We start from the raw sequence: 17,401 nt of genomic DNA, 5'->3' as shown, positions 1-17,401 counted from the left end.
TAGTTCGACTAGTACAGTGGTCATGGTAATTTTAACACTGTGTATAGCACTTTATAGATGTTGACTGTTCTAGCAGTATTATTCCCACATTCAATAAGTCAGTCCTGCAAATATGTTTTCAGAAGAGCTTAGTTCTTTTCCTTGCTTTCTGTTATGATATGATTGTTGCATCATAAATAAACAATTGATGAAATTTACTCTACTCTTTTTCTATAATCAAGTACATGGTTAAATTCTAAGGGGGTAGATCTGGGCCCCTAGGCTGGAAATTGTACACTTCAGAACAAAGATTCCATATGTCAAAATACGTACATGCTTGAGGAGAGTGCATATGGATTTCTCTGTGGGGCACAACACAGCCCAGGGATACTTGTGGTGGCAGTCTGGTGGATTATTGCATGCTTTAAGGGATTGTGGTTCAAGTGCATGTAAAGGCAGAGTGGGGATGTGCTTATCTTTGTGTTACAGGAGGCCTGACTGTTCTGATAGAGTAATTGTGAATAAAACACAAAAACGAAGACATGTGGTGATAAATATTTAAATTTATGACATAACTTACAATGTAATGACAGTTAATGTCACTTGAAATACTCTAGATTATTCTAAAGTTTCAAATTACTATTTAAAAACACCAAAATTACAAAAAGGCATATTTCTGAGCCTTGAATGGCTTCCTAGCAGGCATCCTTGAGGTGGATCCTATCAAAAATTTTAATCTTATGTGGCAAGGAACTCACAGAAAAAAAAATTGGTGCTTTTGTCAGTTGTGTCCACATTTTTTTGCTAAGCCACGTAACTATTGCTTTTAACCCAGCTAGCCTTTCATGTTTAATTACCCGATTTGTTGATGGTTTAGCAGACACACCCAAAACAAAAACTTGAGGTTCTCACATTACAACACATGTCTACTTGTACTGAACTATATATGTGAACCAGTCTGGGAAAACCAGGCTTATCGCCTATTTAAAAGTATTGAGAAACACCGGTTTTAAGTATTTAGTGTGTTGTAGCTCGCCAATGGTTGAAGCTATGCGTACGAAATTCTCACACGTTTTATACCAATTCCTTACCTTCCAGAGCATCCACTGTGCAAGTAGCCAACAACTAAGTTTCCCACCATTTTAGATAGTTTTTAAACCGAGGTTGACTGTATCAGGTGAGCTGCAAATTGGGTGGGAGGCGGGGCCCTGGAAGGCGGGCAAGATAGTGTTCAAAAATTGAAAAGGAAGGCCAAGGGATGAATTACATGTAGGCCAAGTTTTGGGTCATAGAAGTCTCAAAACTGGCTAAAATGAAAGGAAATTCACAGCAGAGGTACTTATTCAACACCACAAAGCTGTACAGCCACATACAGTCATCCCCAGGCCGACCAGAGCTCCATTGAGGCCCCACACCACACGTACGGATCGCCACTGGGCTTGGGAAAAGCAGCCAGCAAAACCAGACCACTCAAGTCTTGATTGTGGAATTAGATAGTTTATTCATGTAGCTTTGTGTCCTGGGTGAAAAATCAAATCTGCTGACATGGGCAATAAGACCGATTTTCTCAGACTGGGTCACATATTTTGGTTTTTGGGATGTATACTGCTTCATACTAGGCCTAAGAAATGATGCAATAGTTACAATAACAAGCTACTATATATCGATATACTGTGATATTTCCTGTTACTAATACCATGCATTCAGATTTCAATACCGTCAAGCACTACTGTCAAACTGTTATTGTTATTCTGCAGGTTCGTATTGCTGGTCCTAAAGGCAGTCGGTCCCAAACCCTTTATAACTCTGAGTCTTGTGTCATCTCACTTGCTGCCAAGTAAGGAATTGAACATTGCTTTGTGTCATCATTCATCAACTCCATTCCAGTACCAGTGGACAAGGAATCATATCAGGCCATGCTGATGGCTCCATCGTGCGTTATTACTTTGATGATGAAGGAACTGGTCTGCCTCAGGGTGTAGTATGTCGTCACTCATGTCCGCCATACGCCCTAGCCTGGGGACAGTCTATAATAGCTGGGGGGTGTGACTGTCGTGTAGTGATGTATGGAATGAATGGTGAGTCTGTTTGTCTGTGAGTAGTGAGTAATATTTAGTTGATCAGTAAGCAGTTTGGTAGTCACAGAGTAACTCAGCAATTCACTGATAGTCTTACCAATGTGACATCCTCCTCTTCATTGTATTAAACTAGTTACAGTGGAACCTTGGTATTCGAACTAATTGGGGTGTTTATATAATTGAATAGTATGTAAATTCGAACATCCATACATTTATATACAGAGCTAAGCATACACTTGTTGACAGAATACTCTAATTGAGCAGTCAATCTGGTGTTCAGATAATCAAGGTTCAACTGTATTGTTTTTTGATTGGTCATAATTAAAATATCAGATGTTTGAATGAAATGTAACATGGCTGCGAGGGATTTTGCTGATATATACCTGAAGCACAAGGGCCAAAGGCTATTAAGGGTTTATACATCAACAAATCCTGGCATAGTCATGGTAAAAAAACTACACAAAGTACTCACCCTGTTTCTTTTATACATCGGTATCTCATGATAGATAGTGGTGTGGATTAATGGCCTTCAGAACGTTATTCCATACGTCATTATGCTTTACACACAACGCCAGAAATAGCAATTGTGGGATCTAGATTTTTGTTTTACCATTTTGTACTACATTAAGCCTACTAACTTGGCTATTGCGGCAGTAAGTTAATAAGTACCTACGACTATAAGTTACCCACCTATTTAAATTTAGTTATCCTCTTTGTGCTGTTCCATGGTCTGCTCAATGGTTGACATGTGGTGGATAGAAATACGGATCCACACATTGCCCTATAGCGATTATTTTACTGATCATTCAGTAGCTATCAACTAGCCGAAATTTAGCAACTACACTGAGCCTAGCCGAACCCGTAAACCCAAACTCAACCCAGTGGCAGCGCATCTACCATTGAGCAACAAAAGTCAAGAGATGATGTTCAAAATGAAAAACATCAAAATACTCTAATAGAGCAGTCACTTTTGTTCAACTCTAATAGAGCATTTAAGTTTGCCTTGCCTTCTGAAATTTCATGTCTGGCTATGCCCTTCAGAACTTCCTCTTCTTGACAACTTCAAGTGATAGTCAGAGTCTGATAGTACTGTGTAGCACTTGAGATCAAATGGACAAGTAAACATGATGTTTAGCAAATAGTAACTGTTGTCCAGGTGAATATAACACTTGTTCTTGTGTTATTCAATAGAAGCCTCTGTTTCAACACCAGAAAACTTTTCACAGGGGATTACAACTTCAGTGGCTCATAACTCACCAATTACTGCACTTAGACGATGCAACTTTCCATGCTAAACCTGGATATCTCCTTTAATTGTTGTGTAACATGTTGTGTAACAATGGTTTCTGTGGCTAACCACAGCATCTAGTGGTTGTGCTATGTACAGAAAATATTTCCGCTAATGTTAACTAGTCTATTTGTTTGATTAAAAGAATACAAATACTCTAATAGAACAGTCGCTTGTACTGCTCATTTAGTAGAGGACCTATCAATGCTAGTTTACATGTTACAGGCAAGGTGATGCAACACTTTGACTATACGAAGGAAGAAGGAGAAAAAGAGTTCTGCTGTGCCTCTTGTAGTCCCAGTGGTCAATCTGTAGTGTTGGGCAGTTTTGATCAACTGAGACTGTTCAACTGGTCCCCAAAGAAAGAAGGTTGGGATGAGGGAGGACTGAAGCACATTCCTTACTTATATACAATCACTGCTGTATCATGGAAGAGAGATGGAGCTAAGATAGTAGCCGTACGTTAACTACCGCAGTCTAGCCAGCAGGTAGCTAGGACCTATCACTAGGTTACTATACTTGTATTAGTGGTATATTACAAGTGTCAAAAGCATATTTTATTTGCTATATAATTTCCCACATCTGCTGCCTGGCCTACAGTATGATCAGTACAATGATGACTGACCTGTTATTACAGGGTACTCTGTGTGGAGCAGTTGAGTTGTTTGATTGTTGTCTGAAGAAGGTTATGTACAAGAACAAATTTGAAATGACTTATGTTGGCCTCAGTCAGGTAACCCACAAAGTGTTATGTTGTGATGATAGGACCACATAATTATGAGGTGTCCTGATTAATCTGTGTTTAAGAGACTCTGTTGTTTTGTAATTAACTATTTGCTTAATTACATTGTAATTACATAATTACAGGTGATAGTTAAGAATCTCAACCAAGGCAGTCGTATTAGTCTTCGTTCTCACTATGGTTACGAGATAGAAAGTGTCAAGATTATGGGACATGACCGTTACCTTATTGCACACACTTCAAACACTTTGTTGCTAGGAGACATGTCAAACTGTAAACTTAGTGAGGTGAGCATTTAATAGAAATATTCATCTGACTGTTGATTGGTGTTGCTATAGGTGATGTGGCAGGGTTCAGGAAATGAAAAGTTTTATTTTGAAAATGAAAATGTTAGTGAAGTACAGCTGGGGTTAATGTGTTGGATCTATATTTGTGACATAATTAATTAGTATATTTGTTTTGCAAAAAGCCAGAAGATGTTTCTACAGTATGTACAGCAGTGTATCCTAGCAATGTATCCTACCCTTAGCAGTGTATTCTTACAGGCTTTAAAATGACTGTTCTATTAGAGTATTGTAGAGTAATGGAGCTCTCCATAAATGAATTATCTGAACACTTTTATGTAACTAGAAACAACTTGATAACTCAGTTTGACCCACTATAACTACAACAACCTGTTACAGTATGATGTCCATTATCTGAAAACCTGTGTGCCAGTTCAGTCATAAAACTGATCAGATTGTTTAGCCCATTAATTTATATTAATGGAGTTCCATCCAACTACTGTAACAGAACATACACTTACTCTAGTACACCATTCCACATAATGACAAATACTCTAATAGAGTATTCACTTACTCTATTGACCATTCCACATAATGACAAATACTCTAATAGAGCATTCACTTAAACTGTTCAAATAATCAAGGGTTCGGATAATTGAGGTCCTACTGTACTACAAATTTCATAATAGCAAAAAATCACTGCTGAGGTTATTTTGGTTGAATATTTTACCTCGTACATAGTAACTGGTGATCCTGAGCCCCTCCCCTTTAGGTATGTATGATATTCAATGCAGGAGAGCTCTCATTGGTGGAATATGGTGTCAACAAGATACTGGGAACAGTACGGACAGAGTTTACTAATCCGCACTTGATCAGGTGAGCTAAAGCTGTAATATTTGTATGTGGGCAGCATACCCAGGGGCTCTCATGGAATAGAAGCATACCCAAAGGTTCCCAGCAAAATGTTGTTTTACATCTTTATCAAGTCTTTGATCCAGTGAACTAGTCCCACAATATTAGGAAACCACATTGTGTATGCTTATTTAACTGTCCCAGTATAGCCTGTACAAACACACTGTCCCCAGTATAGCCTGTACAAACACACTGTCCCCAGTATAGCCTGTACAAACACACTGTCCCCAGTATAGCCTGTACAAACACACTGTCCCCAGTATAGCCTGTACAAACACACTGTCCCAGTATAACCTGTACAAACACACTGTCCCCAGTATAACCTGTACAAACACACTGTCCCCAGTATAACCTGTACAAACACACTGTCCCCAGTATAGCCTGTACAAACACACTGTCCCCAGTATAGCCTGTACAAACACACTGACCCCAGTATAACCTGTACAAACACACTGTCCCCAGTATAGCCTGTACAAACACACTGTCCCCAGTATAGTCTGTACAAACATGCTGTCCCCAGTATAACCTGTACAAACACACTGTCCCCAGTATAGCCTGTACAAACACACTGTTCCCAGTATAGCCTGTACAAACACACTGACCCCAGTATAACCTGTACAAACACACTGTCCCCAGTATAACCTGTACAAACACACTGTCCCCAGTATAGCCTGTACAAACACACTGTCCCCAGTATAGCCTGTACAAACACACTGTCCCCAGTATAACCTGTACAAACACACTGACCCCAGTATAACCTGTACAAACACATTGACCCCAGTATAACCTGTACAAACACACTGACCCCAGTATAACCTGTACAAACACACTGTCCCCAGTATAACCTGTACAAACACACTGTCCCCAGTATAGCCTGTACAAACACACTGTCCCCAGTATAGCCTGTACAAACACACTGTCCCCAGTATAGCCTGTACAAACACACTGTCCCCAGTATAGTCTGTACAAACATGCTGTCCCCAGTATAACCTGTACAAACACACTGTCCCCAGTATAGCCTGTACAAACACACTGTTCCCAGTATAGCCTGTACAAACACACTGACCCCAGTATAACCTGTACAAACACACTGACCCCAGTATAACCTGTACAAACACACTGTCCCCAGTATAACCTGTACAAACACACTGTCCCCAGTATAGCCTGTACAAACACACTGTCCCCAGTATAGCCTGTACAAACACACTGTCCCCAGTATAACCTGTACAAACACACTGACCCCAGTATAACCTGTACAAACACATTGACCCCAGTATAACCTGTACAAACACACTGTCCCCAGTATAACCTGTACAAACACACTGTCCCCAGTATAGCCTGTACAAACACACTGTCCCCAGTATAACCTGTACAAACACACTGACCCCAGTATAACCTGTACAAACACATTGACCCCAGTATAACCTGTACAAACACACTGTCCCCAGTATAACCTGTACAAACACACTGTCCCCAGTATAACCTGTACAAACACACTGTTCCCAGTATAACCTGTACAAACACACTGACCCCAGTATAACCTGTACAAACACACTATCCCCAGAATATCCTGTACAATATGAGGTGTTGTGCTCCACCCATACAGCTGGTATAACTTCTTGCTATGAGCTGTGTTGTTTTGGCTTCAGTATTTGTATCAATGGCTATATTGTATGGTTTAGTGTTTGTATTAGAGGTGTTGTTTGGTTTCAGTGTTCGTATTAATGAGCGTAAACAACAGGACAACAAGAAGATTGCATATCTTGTGGACCTACACACTGTTTCAATTGGTTAGTTCTAATTGTGTCATACTAGGTGGATGGTATTCTGATTGGTTTAGTTGACCTGACATATGACGCCCCCATTGGTAGTGTGATCCATGACAGCAGGATCAACTGGTTGGAGGTATGAACTGAACACCACAATCATTTGTAACATCTTGTGTTGTTTAGTTGAATGAGACTGGCAGGAAGTTGTTGTTTAGAGATAAGAAGTTGAAGGTGTGTTCTGTGTTAATGTGGACACCAAACACTTAGTTAAGATCCCAAAGTATCCCTTAGTACATAAACTGACCTGGAAAATCAGGACACCTTGATGATCAGGACACCTTGATAATCGGGACACCTTGATAATCAGAACACTCGATTGTTCCAAAAAGTGTCCATATTATAGTGAAATCTCTCATCCAGTAGGCCTTAATGACATGGCTAGGTTGTTTTGTACACAAATGACTCTTGTGATTTCAAGTTGGCTGGTGACAGCAGACCTTATTATTATTATTACACAGTGACCTTACTATAGTATGTACAAGTTGAGCTGGGTCCTAAAAAACAGCTAAAAATTAGTCTGGCGCTGCCGACCCTATTTAGGCGCTTATACAAGTGCCCCGAAAATAGGGTCTGGTCTGTCTAGCATTCAGGACTTCTGTTTAGGAATGCGTAATTACACTGCGGCTCGCGTTAAACATATCGAACAGCAAAGAATTCAATCACGACTGATGTTTTAAGGGTTTCAATCAGTTAATTTCTATGGGCGGTTGATGTTTAGGTTGTGGAGACCATATTTCTACTTTCCGAGGGAAGGCGTCTATTACACACAAATGGTAAATGGAAAATCGTCCCTGGGTTTAACCCTGAAAGAACTCACGCAACTTTCGTTTCGTGACTTTTGCCCCAGTATTTACTCACGTCGTGTGGCCAAAATGCATTTAATTGGCAATACTGCGATTTGATTGGACGCACCAGTTTTCGGTAACAGTGGTACAAGTCTTTGATTCTGGACAGACCTCGGGCGCTTGTATAAGCGCCTAAATAGGGTCGGCGGCACCAGACTAATGATTAATGGTGATAGCAAGGTTGTCAACAACAGACACGTACAGTTTGGCTCCATTACAAGTTCAGAAAGGGCTGTATTGGATGCTGGCTTCCCCATAGGAAATGTATGGTGAAAATTTTAATTGGCTGTAAATATTGTGTCAGACATTTGAACAAGAAGATTTTGAAATATTTTTAGCAGGTCAAGCAGTCTACAATGAGCCAAATTTCAAGATCGTGTGTCATTGCATCATCCATGAGTTATTGAATGTTTTTGAGGATCCAGCTCAATACGTACATACTACACAGTGACCTTATTACACAGTGACCTTACTACACAGTGACCTTACTACACAATAACCTTATTACACAGTGACCTTACTATACAATGACCTTATTACACAGTGACCTTACTATACAATGACCTTATTACACAATGACCTTATTACACAATGACCTTATTACACAGTGACCTTACTATACAATGACCTTACTATACAATGACCTTATTACACAATGACCTTATTACACAATGACCTTATTACACAGTGACCTTACTATATAATGACCTTATTACACAGTGACCTTATTACACAGTGACCTTACTATACAGTGACCTTACTACACAGTGACCTTATTACACAGGTGACCTTATTACACAGTGACCTTACTACACAGTGACCTTATTACACAGGTGACCTTATTACACAGTGACCTTACTATGCAATGACCTTACTACACAGTGACCTTATTACACAGTGACCTCACTATACAATGACCTTATTATACAATGACTTATTTCCATATAGCTACATCTTTATGACCTGGAAACTCAGTCTCGTGTGTCACTACTAAACTTCTGCTCATATGTACAAGTGAGCTGTCTTAGTGTGTTGGTTAGTGTGTAACTGCTACCCCCTCCCCACTAGTGGGTACCACTGAGTGATGTCGTGGTAGCACAGAACAAGTTCAACCTGTGTGTCTGGTACAACATTGACACACCAGACAGAGTCACTATCCACAACATAAAGGTTAGTCAGTAAGTGTGGTTATGTGTGACATGTTGTAACCAGTCAGTGTGGTTATGTGTAACATCTTGTAACCAGTCAGTGTGGTTATGTGTGACATGTTGTAGTATGGTGCGTGGGCAGATCAAAGCCTGCCGCCAGTGTTACAAATCAGTTGTAAACAAATAATTGTAGCATGGCTAAGTACCTCCTTTCGGCCACACAGTCTGGCCACTAATTAGTTCAAAGACTTCAAACGAAACCAACACAGGAAGTCACAATGCAATGCTAATAATGTCAAGGACTGACAAGGAGGTAAATCGCTCTGGAACGATGAACACACAACACTGCACTCGTCTGAATGAATGGGAAGCAGTACAACCGCTGGGCTGAGCCCGGTAATCTACCACACACTCGTTTGCCAATAAATTAAGACGATTATAGCGCTGCACCACTCAAAAATGAATATCAGACACTTCAGCTACACCCATCTAAATGGTGCGGAAGCTGTACAATGGTAGGAGTGATTGGCATCGATGATGGCACTTCGCACTTGTGCATAACAAATGCGCTACCAATGAATTAACTAACCATCAAGACAGTAATTAGTGAGTAAAATCGTTCCTTGTACGCAGTGGTAGCCAATATTATTAGCCTTGCGTTCTTGCTCCTTCCGTGGTATGCACCCATCAATGTAATCCCCGACTACCACTACTACGGGCTGAGGTGGGGATTTGCAAAACTGAAAATTACAATTCCCCAGGAATACTGGCGATGCAAACCCCGACCAAGTCTCAACCTGCAAACCCCAGGAATACTGGGGCTAGGAGGGGATTTGTACGGTTGTGTGGCGTTGGTCTAGTGATGAGTTAGTTCGAGTGGATTCTAGTATGAACATAATAGCTAGCACCCAAAACACTCCTTCCTAAACTCAAAGCACATACCTTTGCTGTCTGAGTGAATTTCTTTAGTGAAGACAAATCCGCGATCAATTCCCCCACCATCCCCGACCTTTCCCCACCCTCAGCCCGTATTAGTGGTAGTCGGGCGTTACATTGATAGGTGCATTACAAATGGGTGCCTTTGATCTGCGCACGCCCCATACCACAAATCAGTTAGAACACACCCATTCGGTTTGTATCTGATTTGCAAACACTCCACCCTCGAGCCTACGGCCCTTCGGTGTCATGTTTACAAATCAGATACAAACCTCATGGGTGTGTTACAACTATTACTTATAGCCAGTCAGTGTGGTTATGTATAACATGTTGTAACCTGTCAGTGTGGTTATGTATAACATGTTGTAACTAGTCAGTGTGGTTGTTATATGTGTGACATGGTTAAAAGTAGCATCAAGTAGAGTTGTATATGGGGGTGCTTCCTGGAAAATTTGAAAAATTTGGTGCGAAGATACACAATTTTGGTGAAATTTTACTGTGATGCCACCATATATAATAGACACCCCTAGGAAGTATGCATATAGTGCCCATACAAAACTACATGATTATCTGGGGAAGCACCCTCGTGCAGGCCTAGCCTTTTGGTGCCACCCCTTCCTATTTGGATGAATTAGATAATAAATAAATAAATAAATAAATCTGTGTTTCACACCTGAAGTTTTGTAACACTCTTTTTCATTCAATGTTTCTGTTTTACTGCCTGGATACAGCTCGGTTGCTTTTACTAGTAAGTTTAGTAGTTTGTTTCTTGGGTAGCGATTGGCCTGCTACTGGTATAGGTGCTTTCCGTATAAAAAGTATTTGCACATGTTCAGGTCCCTAGAGGGATAGTTTGAACAAATGATGTTTATGAAAATGGTATGGTGAACAAGTCTAGTTTAAGGTTAGGCAGGTTATATAGAGCCGGTACCGGTTACACTGTTTTGCCGGCTATTTTGCCGGCAGTGGAGGGTATAATACTTAGAATGTTACGTGCATTAAAAAAAAACTTGTACAAAAAAACCTAAGAAAGCGAGAGAAAAAAAGTTGTCTAAGCGGGGGTTCGAACCCAGGCATCCGTACTCATAAGCAATGTTTGTAATGATTATACCACCGGTGCTGCAGCTAGTCATATTATTTAGTTTCTACGTTATAAACATCCGACTGAAGTGACTTCTATGTGAAGAAGAAACCAAAGCTGAACCCTAGCCTACCCCTAACGCTAAGGAACTACTTTTCGCATCCCCTAAAGTTGAATGCTGGGGGCAACCTACTAGACGCGTGCCCTAAAGTTGAATGCTCGGGGCAACCTACTAGTGCCGGCACAATAGCCGTTAGTGTTTGCAAACCGGTACCGGCTAAATATACACTTCGTTAAGGTTACGGTATAGTCACGGGCAATCATTCAAAATTTTGAATGCCTATCGATACTTTTTGAGAATCCCATAAAACCAGTCTAGCAGCGTGAAAAGTTTTAAATGAAGATGAAGCCCTTCATATTTAATGTTTTTATGTAGCTACAGTGTAGTTGAGGCAGGTGGAACACTACAATTTGTTGTAGTAACACAAGTAAGCCAGCCCGTACATCGCTCAGCTCCAGCTGTCACTACCATGTTTTTCCGCCGCCAAATACAGCAAAAGCTGTAGGCTCTATTGGCTTTTCTGGGGCATAGTGATACTGTATATTAAATTTGTTAGGTCCTGTGGAAGCGTTTTTGGCGTGTTTCTCCGAAGTGACTCGGATACAAGCCTGCGAAGAGCTTGTTTCACCCGAAAAAACTACTAAAAGTTCAATAAAACGTCTATACTACCAGTAACTTAAAAAATCGCTTCCACAGGACCTAGATATTTTAGTTGTTTAGCCACTTGTGTTGAAATTATAAGGGTTCAGTAATCTGTTAGTCTGGTTTTTGGCGGCGCGTTTTTATAAAACATCGCTCTATTGTAGACCACACACCCAAGAACAGTCATTGTTCTGTAGTAAAAACAAACAAGCACAATTAGTTGCACTGCTAACACAACACAGTTGTTGAAATTATTTATCCCTGCTTGGTTTAAAGCAGGTTTTGTAATTTGTTCCGCCCACGCATTTTAAACTATTCCGTAATCTTAAGGCTGATGTTCATTACTCGTGTACTGGTATGTCAGGATATCTCCAGTTTAGTCAAGTTCACGATTCATGTCAACCCTTCACACTTGCCAAACAGACACATCAGTACACCCACTATGAATAGTTATAATCCATAACAGTACATCTACTACTCACCAGTAAGCAAAACACATGTTTATAAAATCTACTCCCGGTACTGTGTACAGTATAAGGGGTACGAAGCACAGGTAGATTAGGCACTTAGAAGTTTCCAATCCAGTTTGAGGTGTCTATTATCTATGATGCCAGTGAAAGACCATCAATTAATCATTTTCATTTGTATCTATGTATCAAGGCTTTAGGTATTAACCTGGGGGGGGGGGAGGGGTGCAATAGTTAACCCTGGGGTGTGTCAGTGCCCCCCTTCCCTATTAACCCTTGCCCATCGTATCACATCATATCATGTCATACTACAGGGTGATGTGATAGACCTAGAGAGGAGCAATGGCAAGACTGAAGTGTTAGTTCACAGTGGAGTAGAGACTGTGGGATACTGTCTGGATGAGACTATGATTGAGTTTGGGACTGCTGTTGATGATGGTGATCATCTCAGGTAAGGGGTGTGGCTGGTCTGCTGCAGAGTGTCAGCCATACCCTAGGGCTCTACAATACCTTGAGACACTGGAGATGACAGCTGACACAGAGAGTATGTGGAAAACTCTCGGAGGACTAGCGCTACATGCTAAGAACCTTCCTGTGGCTGAAAGGTGTCCATCTGTCTGTGTGTATCATTTTGTGTGAGCCCATCTGTCTGTGTGCATCATTGTGTGTCTGTCTGTGTGTATCATTGTGTGTGAGTTCGTCTGTGTGTGTGTATCATTGTGTGTCTGTCTCTGTGTATCATTGTGTGTCTGTCTGTCTTGTCTGTATCATTTTGTGTGTGAGCCCATCTGTCTGTGTGTATCATTGTGTGTCAATCCATCAACCTGTGTACTAGTGTATCAACCTGTGTACTGGTGTATCAACCTGTGTACTGGTGTATCAACCTGTGTACTGGTGTGTGTATCTACTGACACCTTGGTGCTTTACATTTTCATGGTTCTAATTATTATTATAGAGAGTTGAAATCTATTTTCTGCCCTTTTGCAAACCACTTTCAATACTTGTCTTACATATACAGCTGTATTACCACTACTGCTGTTTGTTTCAGGTGTTTTGCTGCCATGGGAGATGTGGCAAAGACACACTACCTTAGAGAGACTCACGAACTAGCTAAACAGAAACAACTAGAAACAGTTAGTGTTTGTTTGTCGCTACATGTTGTTATGCTCTGTTGCTAGGGGTTACCAGGTGTAGACCACTACCAGGTTGAAGTGAGGTTGGCCATACTCAGCAAACAGTTCAAGGTTGCTGAGGGGCTCCTATTAGAACAAGGATTAGTGGATCAAGCCCTTGACATGTACCGACAATTGTACAAGTGGGATGAAGCCATAGCAGTGGCTGAAGCTAGTGTGAGTTGTGCTTAATAGTAGGTAGTGCTTAATAACTAGATGGTGCTTAATAAATAGGACCTGCTTTTATAACTGCGTACATAGATAGTGGTTTCATATTGGAGATGTTAGATGCTGCATGTCTGCAGAATCTTCTGCCTTAAGACCACAGAGTTACACTAGCAACTGTTGTACAGGCACACCCAGATCTGGTTACTCTAAAGGAGACATACTTCCAGTGGCTACTGGATACTGGTCAGGAAGAGACAGCCGGTGAGCTTAGGGAAAGAGAAGGAGACTACCTTGGAGCTGTCAACCTTTACATGAAGGGTGGATTAGCTACTAGAGCTGCCAAGTTGATGGCTACTCATTCAGTAACTATGATCTTATCTTACCTCATGTCATGTGTGATCTTCTAGGAGTTGTCCAGTCAGAGGGACCTAATGGAAAGGGTAGCTGTGTCCCTTGTTAAGGGTGGACTACACAGCAAGGTATTGTGTTTGTGATGTCATTAGTGTGTCACTGTTAAGGGGGGACTATATAGCAAGGTATTGTGTTTGTGATGTCATTAGTGTGTCACTGTTAAGGGGGGACTATATAGCAAGGTGTTGTGTTTGTGATGTCATTAGTGTGTCACTGTTAAGGGGGGACTATATTGCAAGGTGTTGCGTTTGTGATGTCATTAGTGTGTCACTTGGGTACATGCCTCACTTATCTAAAAAATGTTTCTCATGGTGCCATTCAAAAATTAGTCACTTCCACTCCTAAGCAGCTGTGATAGTCTACACACTAAACTACTTACAAGGTTCAGCACTAAGCTGAGCTGTCTACATGTCAATAAGAAAATGTTTAGAAGTGAAAAGGTTTTAAATAATAGTTATACGGGCACAATGTGGAGTCTATGAAATTTATAAACCCTCAGGCCCTTAGTAGCACCCTCGTGATGCCCGTATAACTGCTTTAGACTCTATTTCACATTACACTCAGATTACTTACCTCATCCACGACTGTTTCTGTTGTAGGCTCGGCTAAACCAGCTGGTTTTCTTGCGATAATACTAGCGCCATGGCAACTATGCATCCTCACGTGACTAAATAATCGCGCTTGTTAAATCACTGCACGTGAACAATGCATAGCGATTGGATAAACCTAGATTTTGAGCATATGTTATATTGTGCCTGAAGGCGTGGAGTGTATTAGAAAACAAGGTGGAGTATATAAGATTTATTACCCACCCAAAACGGCCTAAATAGAGTCTAATTGATCGTAAACTTCATCCATGCTAAGGTGGACATGGGGTGAGTGCTTATACAAATTTACGAGTACTTGTAAATGCTTCCAAATGTACTTGGTATGTTGGTAATCAGTGACGTGTATCAATGGCTTCTCCATTAAAATGGCGGTAATTTGACCAGTCAACATGGTCACTGTTTCATCTATCTCTATTTCCTTTCTTCTGTCATAATTTTTTGTCACATATGACATCATTTTCTGTCACAGGCTGGGGACATGTATGAACGTGTGCAACAGCCCCAGAGGGCACTAGAGTGTTATCATAATGGACATGCCTACAGGCAGGCAGTAGAACTTGCCAGGCACTCGTTCCCTAATGAAGTGGTTTTGTTAGAAGAGGAATGGGGTGACTACTTGCACTCTCAACATCAGTATGACACTGCCATATCTCACTACATTGAAGCTGGGTAAGGAGGTGTGGCTAGTGGGTGTGGCTAATATGTTGCTTGTAGACGTACAGTAAAGGCTATTGAGGCAGCCATACAAGCCAAACAGTGGTCAAAAGTGGTACAAATAGTGGAACTACAGGAGCCATCTGTGGCAGGACGATACTTTGTACAGATTGCACAACACTACCGGGTTATTAAGAATTATCAGGTGAGGATGTGACTTGTATTTGAGAGTGTGACTTGTATATGGAAGTGTAGCTAGTGTTTTTTTGTGGCTTGTTGAGATGTTACTTGTATTGGAGAACTTGATTTGTTTTGCATTTACTGTACTTAAGCTCAAGTAGAGGTAACATGTGTCCACATAGCTGGCAGAGAAATACTACCTGATGGCTGAAGATGCTCATGAAGCAGTGGAGATGTATAATGAAGTTGGAATGATGGAAGATGCATATAAGGTGAGGGGTGTGGATTACTACAGCCATGCCCATCGGTCTCCGCAGATTGCAGTGACCTGCATGAGCAAAGAAGAACTAGTTAAGGTATATGGAGCACACGCCAAACAGCTAGCAGAAGATGGCAAACTAAAAGAAGCTGAAAGGTATGGACACCACATACACCTCTGAACACCAAATATGGTGTCAGGTTAAAATGTTCAGATAATTGAAAACCATTCAGTCTAGACCTACTATTACTCATTTAGGGCTAAAACGAATATTCTAATTGCCAACATAACAAATAGTTTTTAAAGAAAACGAATATTCTAAATGTATATATTTGATTCATAAGCACTTATGTTTTTGTAGGAAATAAAACTGCTTTATTTGTCGGTACAACTACTACAAGCCCCATTTTCTTATAAGAAGATGACAAAATATTGATGAAGTTTAAAGTCTATTGTTGAATAAACTCCCAGCATCGAATATTTGATTTAGAATGACAAACAAACTATTTGAATGGTTTGTTTTAGCCCTAATTACATTACTCAATTATAAGGATAGTCTTTCTGTGTCCACCTGAGCTCCTCATTGAAATGTGTTCTTTGTCTAGTAATTTTGTACTGGAATGATATTAATGACATATTTCCTCACCCAATACTAAATGTGTACTGTGGTCTGGCTAGTATCACTTTTCTTGTGTTTTCAAAGGCTTCACAACACTAAGTATTTAGCAGGCACCCGGGGCTCATGCGAGCACAGAATATATAGAGCTCTACCCACTAAATGGTCTGCACTGATAGGTTATATATTGCAATGGGACAACCTGACCCAGCAATCAATATGTACAAGAAACATCGTCAGGTAACCACACCCACATTTGATTACATGATCCACATGCCACACCCTCATTAGTATGATCACATGATTCGTTTGATGGCAGTGTATCACGAGGACTTGTTAGTGGATACACACCTTCATCTCGCTAAGGTCAGTAAGTTGTGTAGTTCATTACAGCACATACTCTGAGGTACACTGCATATGATTGACTTGATCTTTTTTTAAATTGTGGATACAGTGAACCCTCAGTTATCCGAACCCCTTTGTTTTCAGGCAATGATAAAAGTATTCAGATAAGTGAATTGTTTGGATAACTGAAGCCCATACATTTACATTCAGAGCTGTGTGGAAATACTCTAATAGAACATACACTTGTCCTCAAAATATTCTTTAAAATAGTCATTTTCAATTTTGGATAAATGAGTGTACGAGGGTCGGATAACCGAGGGTCTACTGTATTGTGAATTTTACACTGGGGATTCTGTGTACATGTATGGCTGACATTACTAAAGTTAACAGTATTGTGATAATGGTACCATCCACTCCAATTCATGAATAATTTACATATCAATAATACAACCATAGAAATAACTTCAACAGAGTGTAACTAAAAAGGTGATACAGGGAAAGGTAATGTTCGTGGTAAATATGATAGTACAAGTCTTGACTCCACCTAACAGCAACAGAAAGATTGATTTATACAGCAACTATAAGGAAAATAATTTTACAAGTGCTTAATAAAATGATTATAACTTACAAATTCAATGATATATGGCTGTAACTCCTCATGTTGTTACATATGAAGCTGAGAACATATGCTTGCCT

The 17,401-nt window shown here is 40.5% G+C and overlaps 1 protein-coding gene across 2 annotated transcripts in view; it reads left to right on the top strand.

Annotated features, from left to right (window-relative positions):
• The window catches only part of LOC136238434 (intraflagellar transport protein 172 homolog), a 28,634-nt gene that overhangs the window by 4,881 nt on the left and 6,352 nt on the right, over positions 1 to 17,401 (top strand). Inside the window, exons 5-28 of one of the 2 annotated variants that reach the window (XM_066028901.1) lie at positions 1,737 to 1,816; positions 1,867 to 2,057; positions 3,571 to 3,803; positions 3,983 to 4,078; positions 4,213 to 4,374; positions 4,426 to 4,476; positions 5,144 to 5,247; positions 6,997 to 7,073; positions 7,124 to 7,188; positions 7,236 to 7,283; positions 8,906 to 8,971; positions 9,026 to 9,127; positions 12,607 to 12,743; positions 12,790 to 12,897; positions 13,341 to 13,425; positions 13,471 to 13,641; positions 13,818 to 13,994; positions 14,040 to 14,111; positions 15,121 to 15,320; positions 15,366 to 15,510; positions 15,668 to 15,757; positions 15,803 to 15,900; positions 16,540 to 16,600; positions 16,652 to 16,726. In XM_066028901.1, the coding sequence (XP_065884973.1) occupies positions 1,737 to 1,816; positions 1,867 to 2,057; positions 3,571 to 3,803; positions 3,983 to 4,078; positions 4,213 to 4,374; positions 4,426 to 4,476; positions 5,144 to 5,247; positions 6,997 to 7,073; positions 7,124 to 7,188; positions 7,236 to 7,283; positions 8,906 to 8,971; positions 9,026 to 9,127; positions 12,607 to 12,743; positions 12,790 to 12,897; positions 13,341 to 13,425; positions 13,471 to 13,641; positions 13,818 to 13,994; positions 14,040 to 14,111; positions 15,121 to 15,320; positions 15,366 to 15,510; positions 15,668 to 15,757; positions 15,803 to 15,900; positions 16,540 to 16,600; positions 16,652 to 16,726 (2,694 nt within the window). Of the gene's footprint in view, positions 1 to 1,736; positions 1,817 to 1,866; positions 2,058 to 3,570; positions 3,804 to 3,982; positions 4,079 to 4,212; positions 4,375 to 4,425; positions 4,477 to 5,143; positions 5,248 to 6,996; positions 7,074 to 7,123; positions 7,189 to 7,235; positions 7,284 to 8,905; positions 8,972 to 9,025; positions 9,128 to 12,606; positions 12,744 to 12,789; positions 12,898 to 13,340; positions 13,426 to 13,470; positions 13,642 to 13,817; positions 13,995 to 14,039; positions 14,112 to 15,120; positions 15,321 to 15,365; positions 15,511 to 15,667; positions 15,901 to 16,539; positions 16,601 to 16,651; positions 16,727 to 17,401 lie in introns of both variants that reach the window. The other variant, XM_066028900.1, reaches the window with a different exon arrangement.

This window comes from Dysidea avara, chromosome 11, assembly GCF_963678975.1.
Source record: "Dysidea avara chromosome 11, odDysAvar1.4, whole genome shotgun sequence".
In the NCBI taxonomy this organism is placed as follows: Eukaryota; Metazoa; Porifera; class Demospongiae; order Dictyoceratida; family Dysideidae; genus Dysidea; species Dysidea avara.
Note: the sequence above shows the minus strand (reverse complement) of the source record. Positions and strands in the feature narration are given on the sequence as shown.